Source organism: Coptis chinensis, chromosome 4 (genome assembly GCF_015680905.1).
Source record: "Coptis chinensis isolate HL-2020 chromosome 4, ASM1568090v1, whole genome shotgun sequence".
NCBI classification, from domain to species: Eukaryota; Viridiplantae; Streptophyta; class Magnoliopsida; order Ranunculales; family Ranunculaceae; genus Coptis; species Coptis chinensis.
The window spans coordinates 75,223,585-75,231,269 of record NC_141459.1 but is presented as its reverse complement, the minus strand read 5'-3'; the positions used below and the strand labels follow the sequence as shown (position 1 = coordinate 75,231,269).

Genomic DNA, 7,685 nt, shown 5'->3' with positions numbered 1-7,685 from the left:
TTTTTGTATAATTGTTTTTAACTATGTTTTGAGGGGTTAAGAATATATTTGAAATAAGTCGGTGTTTTATCATAGACACTAAAATTGTATGATTTGTAATAAGGAATTTTACAAATTACCTATTTTTTTATTTGATCAAATATATAAGAATTGGAACACTTAAAGTGTTTGATTCATAATAGGAAATTACCTTTTACAAATCACCTATTTTTAAGCAATTTTTTTTATTTGATCAAAAGAATTGGAAATACACTCAAACTCAAATATAATAATTAAATACACTCAAACTCTCCTAAGAGGGTTCTATGTATGTGAGATTGAAGAGATTTTATTAAAAGACTATCTTTTCGTATTAACATGGTAAAAAAAAAACTAACTCTCTCATATTAGAGGCCACATGGAAAAGAAAAGCCGATTGTAAGCCTGCTTTTAAGTATATAGATAGTAGATACGGTAAAGAAGGATCGACGATGTTTCCGATATATATCGTTATATATCGGAGATATTTTGACTGGGTCAGCCAAAGGAGACTAAAAAGAAAATAACTTTGCATCTTGTTTGACTCGAACAACTATAAAAACACAGCAACGTCCACAGCAGCCACACTTAAAACTAGTCATATTTTGTAAGTTGGTCTTCTTCTTTTCTTGAATATTTTTTTTCATTTTCTTATAAACGAATTCCATATTGTGTTTTTGTTTAGAATTTATATGTTTATAGGGTGTTGTGATCATTTGTTGAAGTGAAATTTTACTTCTGGATTAATGCTAATTTTGTACTAGAAACAAGTATTGGGAGTGTGTTGATGCAGTGATATTGTAGAAACTGGATATAAGAAATAATTTCCATTTAATTTTTCAAGGTGAAAAAGAAAAGTGAAAAGGGGGGGAGAGAGAAGTGAAAATTTGTTTTGGTGATGATGGGAAAGTGAAGAGTGGGTACTAGTATCTCCAGACATTGCTGTGACTTGTGGGTTGCAATACAAGAGATACAGAAGCTCAAGTACTCTATTATAACCAAGAATAAGGGAGATGGAAATTGAATAGGAGTAGGAGATGCTTTAGAGACATAGAGTAACGGTTATTTATGATGTGGATTGACCAACTTTTCCACACGTATAAATCTCAAATATTTTCATTATACTTTTGATACACCATGTTTTGTTGTTTGTACTTGTTTTACATCGTTCAAGCGTGTACTGAGCATCATGCCTCAGCCCCTCAGGTGAGATACTGTCCTGTGGTGCACTTGATGTGCCTTTGAACAAGTATTAAGAATCTTAAATCCTAAGAGCGAACTGCTTCCTTGGATGTCTTAAGAGTTTGATGTAGTTTTGTTTAAAGTTAAGGCTATACTTCTTAAAACCCTCATTTATTTTTTCTTATAGATATCTTGCATGGAACCTATTAGTATTAGTATTTTTTATCATCCCCTTGTTTCTGTCCATTATTTTCTGGACAGCAGGCATATAAATTTCTTCTGAATATTCAGAATCTAGATTTTCCCTGTTGATTTTGATATGCTTATGGTTATAACAGCATTTTGTTTTAACTATTTATTTATTATTTCCCATTTTACCAAAGGAGTGCGTGAATAAGATATATTTGCTTATGTGTGCTTGTATTCTGCTAGCTTTCTGGTTTTCCTTACACACATACATGGAAGCTGTAAATCAAGGAGTCCACTGTTTTCACAGATTTGTTACCAAGTCTCATGATTTTCTAAAATCTAGGATTCTACTTGGTTTCAGATAATTTAGTTTGGACTAGAATGACAAAGGTTGTTCATTGTCTTTTTGTCTCACAGTTAAGGCATGTCTTAGTTGCCAAAATCTTCTATAAAGGTGGTGCACCCGCTTCAGGAACTCGCTTCTGTGCTTGCAAACCTCACTCCCAACTGGCCTTACTGTATGTCCTCATTTCCATCTAACTTATAAGCCCATGGATATTGAGGTTTCACATGCAGTACTTCCTGGTACTGTATTTGAAGCAGTTCTTAGGATTCCTCATAGCATCCATCTAAAACAAGTTCTTTAATGGTAATTTGTTAAGAATTAAGCTAATGACCCGGTTGTTTTTATTATCGGATTAGAAAACTATAGTTATATATTTGTGACTTAAGGATAAGGAAAACCTACCTTAATTCAATCTTGTGTTTTTTATAAAGATTGATGCAACTAATTAAGATTTGAAAAGTCAAATGTCTCATTTCCTGTCTCTAAGAGTCTAAGTACGGAAGATAGAAGTTTGTTTTGTTAAAATACAGAAGAAAGTGATGAAGAAGAAATGAAAAGACACGAGAGAGAATCATAATTTCATTCTAGTTATATTTATTTAAGCTAAGATCTGTTTACCAGTTTTACCTGAAATGCTATAGTTGATGAATAAATAAATGTTGCTGAAGTAAAAAATTTAGATCTAATATCAAGTTATCATTGATTCCCATATTAGGTAAAATTGTATGGAGGAGCAGATTTAGCATAGTTAATTCCAGACATTAGATTTTATTGGGCTGATGGCGTGACACTGCTTTTTATTAGGTGCTTACTGCTTAGTAAAATATGTGCATGCCATTGCTTGTTGTTTTTGTCAGTAACAGAATCATTTGCTGTTGATGATGAATGTCTGTCACTCTGTCATATAGTTGGTTTGCTCCCTCTACTTGCAACATTCTTTTGAAGTTTCTACTCATTTTTTCTTTCTTTCCAATAGAATAGTTTAAGCGGTGAACCTTGGCATTGCTAGTTTTAACTCATTTTCCACTCCTTTTTTGTATATGCTTTGAGATGAATTTGACTTGAGTTTGTGATACTGAAGGAGCTTCACCCCCTTTTGCAGGTTCTACACCTGGATTCTCACAGACTAATCCGTAATGGATTTTAGTACCATGGATCGGGGACAAATCACTCTTCTAGGATCTGCATGCTCTGTGATGCTTACTATGCATTTTACAGTACAGCTACTATCACAACATCTCTTTTATTGGAAGAACCCAAAGGAACAGAAAGCAATAATAATTATCATGCTCATGGCTCCCGTATATGCAATTGTCTCCTTTGTTGGTTTGTCGGATTTTCAGGGGAGCAGGACTTTCTTCTTGTTTTTGGAATCAGTTAAGGAATGTTATGAGGCTTTGGTAAGTTTTCCTATTTAATCATGAACTGACTTAAATGGTGGATGAAATTGCTTTAAAGCGGCATTGCTTATTTCCCTTATAACATAACTTGCAGGTGATCGCCAAGTTCTTGGCTTTGTTGTATTCTTATTTGAACATATCAATTAGCAATGATGTTGTTCCAGATGGGGTCAAAGGAAGAGAGATTCATCATTCATTCCCTATGACTCTTTTCCAGGTGTGTTACTTGTCTTTCTTCTGGCTATAAATGGTAGGGTAGTTGTTCTACATGCTTTTATATATTGAAGATAAAACATGCAGTGGTGGAGCTATGAATTTTTGCTAAGGTGAGCAAGATAAAATAACAGCAATGGATCTATGATATTGGTAATGTTTTTGGTACACTTACATTCTCATGAGGATGATAATCTAAAATTGAGAATCACAACCCAAGATCTATGACTAGGTTTGACACAGTTACCTCTCTGTGACTGTGACTCTGCTTTGGTGTAGTTGAGCTTCATCGCTATCATTTTTTTATATATTTTTTTTCCGCGTGTGTATGTGTCCTAAGAGTTCTTTGATTAGGCAATGACTTTCTTTTGATCAAATGCTACTCTACAACTGGTACATTGATTACATCAAGCAATCAAAACCTCTACTCATATATTATACACTGTTCATCTACTGTTTATGTAAGTCGAAGTTTTGATAAATATGTTGACTCAAAATTCATGTTGTTTGGTAAATTTGTACTCCATTGATGAGATTGATTAAGAGTACTTCACTATAGATAAATAATATGCAATGGACAAACCTCAAGTTGTCACACAGTTTTCTAGACTACCTTGAATAAAGCTATGCATGACGTTCTGAACCCTGCCAGAAGACAATAAATGTATGCTTTTACAAACTGCAGCCTCACACTGTCCGTCTTGACCGTTCAACATTGAAACTTCTCAAGTACTGGACATGGCAGTTCGTCGTCATCCGCCCTTTCTGCTCTGTCCTTATGATATCACTTCAACTTCTTGGAATGTACCAGAGTTGGATAAGCTGGACATTCACAATCATACTCAACCTTTCCGTTTCACTTGCTCTGTATTCACTTGTGCTCTTCTACCATGCATTTGCAAAAGAGTTGGAACCGCACAAGCCATTGTCAAAGTTTTTGTGCATCAAAGGAATTGTCTTCTTTTGCTTTTGGCAGGTACGTTTCTGTTAATTGCAACTCAGTTTAGTTTTGGTTGTAGTTTGAGTACAAGCTGAGTTTCTAAAGTGATGATGAAGACAAAGTTATCATTTTAAGTATGGTCAGGAATGTAAGCTAGGCCATGCAGGAGTGGAAAGCATTGTCACTTGAGTCCAAATGTCCAACACAGTATTCTTTTACCAGTTAAAAAAGACAAAACAGTGTGATGAGGAGGTCACAGTACAACCTATCCTACAAGCAGTTTTCATCAAAATACCACCATCATTACTGCTTCCCAGTTGCAGCACTTGCACATAACGTGATTAAATCTAATATGCTTCAAACTTCAAAGCACCAAACACAAAAACCCAATTCCCAACCATAGTCTTGATGTTGCATATTATGCCATCGAAGGATTCTTGCCTATCTTCAAAAATCCTCCTGTTTCTCTTCAATTAACTCCCCCAGCAAATGACATGAAAGAGAACACCCCACATTAGGCGACCAGATGGAAAGTCTAGAACACTACCAACTTTTGAGAATGTTCACCTAAGTATCTGCTATAGCCACCTGAAAATGACAGGAACTATCACCAAATTTCGTATGTAAAAGAGAAATTCTTAAAGAGACATTAGACAGCTTCCTCAGCCTGGCCACACGTGACATTAGGCGACCAGATGGAAAGTCTAGAACACTACCAACTTTTGAGAATGTTCACCTAAGTATCTGCTATAGCCACCTGAAAATGACAGGAACTATCACCAAATTTCGTATGTAAAAGAGAAATTCTTAAAGAGACATTAGACAGCTTCCTCAGCCTGGCCACACGTGACGTTATAATGCCTTTGTTTTTTGCCTCTTTTCTTCAGATTATTGGTAGTTGAAGTCCTACTCGAAATCAATGGCCAAAGGGAAAAAGCATATTTGAAAGGAACCATAGGATTCCACTCCTGCTTGTATGAAAATAAGGAATGCAATTCGGAGTTTGGAAATTCTCTTACCTAAACCTTCATACATGGATGTGGAGGTCAATGACGAGTCTCAGCCACACCAATGCCTCCTGTCAGGATTATATCATTGGTCCTTAGACCACTAATCAACTCAATAAGGAAGCTGTTTGTTGTATTTTTCTTTCAAAAAGTCCTCTTTAAAGTTCAAATCCCACTTGCGATTACCATCCCTCAATAGTCAACACAATATGCTGTTGAACCATTCCATTCTTATTCCTAGCAGTAGCATACATCTCATTGAAAGCTGCTTTAAGAGGTCTATCCAAACACCATTTACCATCCCAAAAGAGAACCTTAGACCAAATACCAACTTTGTATTAGATATCTTATTTGAAATTTTGGATTCCTGAGATAGGTTCTGTGACATTTATAGACCCATAATTTGGACTAAGGAGAATGTATAGTCTTTCAATGGTTGTTAGGTGTCCCAATTAATTCTGTAAAAGAATGCTCGCGTATCAATCTGCATGTAACTGCACATAGGGAGAGTGATTGTTTCCTGTCCCACAACTCAATGTTCTTTGAAAATGAAATATCATTTGTCTAACTATCTTACAAATGTTTTCAGGGGATTGTTTTGGATGTCTTAGTGGATATGGGCGTCATCCGTTCTCATCATTTCTGGTTAGACGTAGAACACGTTGAAGAGGCCTATCAAAATGTTTTGGTATGTTTCGAAATGGTTGTCTTTTCTGTTCTCCAGCAATATGCATTTCATGTTGCACCTTACATGGGAGACGCAGCTGCAAAGTTGGGCCAGAAGAATAAGTAACACCAACAAACCAAATGAGGGGTGGCCATTGACACACATGTATAGCAGATATGCTGCTTGTAGCAAGCATATATATTACCAACTTCCTCCACCTAATGATGAGTAGTGTTTTTACTTTTTACGACTATCAAAGTTCTATCTTAGCACTTGTACCATCAAATTTTTTTTGTCTGTTGAAGCTTATGGATAGAAGGGTACAGAGATTTCTTCATAGTATGATAACGTTTTTAGCTTCATCGTTGTTTTATGAGAAGAAGCATTATTATTTGAATTGTTGTTCTGAGTTGTCTTGCGAACAAACAAAAAATATTTATCTATTTAGTGAATCTTTTGTAACCATGTAGAGGTATTAATAAATTGGTTCTGTGTTATTTTTGTAATCGTGTCTTCCCATCCGTTAATTGTTTTGTGTTTTAAACCAAAAGTGGGTCTGGACTTTTCATGAAATTCTCTCTTCCACCATAAAACCATAAACCCTTTTTTAAACACTAATGGAAGAGCAACCCCTGAAGATGCCGAAGAAAATGTAATGCATTATGACCCCATTCAAGAAGAAAATATGAACAAGGTGACCCCATCTGATGTAGAACAAGTTCAAATGAAGAAAATAGAGGAATGGATGATGATGCATTTAATAAGAATAAGGTAAATCTAAATTAAACGTAATTATGAATGTAATTATACATGTAATAATTATGCATTTAGAAAATTATTGATTTACAATTGATTATACTGTAATGGCATGTAGTAATTATATGTAATAATTTTGATTAGGAATTATTAATGTGTGCGGTGATTATACATGTAATAATTATGCAACAATTTTGATTTCCTGATTTACATGTAATAATTATGCATGTAATAATTATATGTAATAATTATGTGATAGGTTTGTATTTCACACCAAACGGATAGGTCCAAAACGATAAATGTTTGGGATTTGAATTTGGAGAAAAGCGATTTATCTCCATTTGAACGGTGTGGCCATTGGCGTTTGAAGTTAAAAATTATTTGGACTAGGTCCAAAACGGTGTGGCATGTCGTTTTGAAACTAAAACTTGGAAAAATATGACTTGCTTTTTTGGCATTTTGGCCGGATTTTTCAAGCGGTGTGGCCATGTCGTTAATAATTAGTCTGATGGACCGTTTGAGCTAATCCAAATGCCATATGATTTTGGCAAAAAAATTCTCGCTTTTTTTGGCAATAGCCCACCGTTTGGACTTAGTCTCGAGCGGTGTGGCCATGTCGTTTTGAAACTAGTACTTGGAAAAATATTTTTTTTTTATTTTTTCCCAAATTTCATAGTCCATCAAAGATAGAGAATACATGATCTTATGCAAGGATTGATCAACATAGAGGGGTGTCATTGATTGGCTTATATCGGCAAAATGATCATTGGTGTAATCTTTATATATATTTATTGTATTTGTTTTGGAAAATTTATTTAATTCTAGAAATGAAAAGATCTAAGAATGCTTTTTTTCGATGGTATATTTTTTTATATTCAGTTGACATATTGTATCCGAAAAAGACTAGAGATATGAACGAGAGATGTAGCATTTTGAAACCCAACATAAAATGTTGGCTTTTTAAAGG

At 34.7% G+C, this 7,685-nt stretch overlaps 1 protein-coding gene across 2 annotated transcripts; it reads left to right on the top strand.

Moving 5' to 3' along the window:
- Nucleotides 1-487: 487 nt before the first annotated feature.
- On the top strand, nt 488-6,355 carry LOC147504819 (uncharacterized). 2 transcript variants are annotated; one of them, XM_086557541.1, is made up of 6 exons: nt 610-625; nt 1,807-1,907; nt 2,838-3,135; nt 3,230-3,352; nt 4,034-4,324; nt 5,885-6,355. In XM_086557541.1, the coding sequence occupies exons 3-6, from the start codon at nt 2,872-2,874 to the stop codon at nt 6,086-6,088; spliced, it is 882 nt and encodes a 293-aa protein (XP_086413667.1). In that variant the 5' UTR covers nt 610-625; nt 1,807-1,907; nt 2,838-2,871; the 3' UTR covers nt 6,089-6,355. The 2 variants fall into 2 exon arrangements, with proteins under 2 accessions (XP_086413668.1, XP_086413667.1); XM_086557542.1 differs by lacking the exon at nt 1,807-1,907 and having other exon boundaries at nt 488-625.
- Nucleotides 6,356-7,685: the final 1,330 nt, after the last annotated feature.

Coding starts and splice junctions, on each gene's coding strand:
- LOC147504819 (XM_086557542.1), top strand. CDS start 2,872: ATGGATTTTAGTACCATGGATCGGGGACAAATCACTCTTCTAGGATCT. Junction 3,136..3,229: donor AGGAATGTTATGAGGCTTTG/GTAAGTTTTCCT, acceptor CATAACTTGCAG/GTGATCGCCAAGTTCTTGGC. Junction 3,353..4,033: donor TCCCTATGACTCTTTTCCAG/GTGTGTTACTTG, acceptor TACAAACTGCAG/CCTCACACTGTCCGTCTTGA.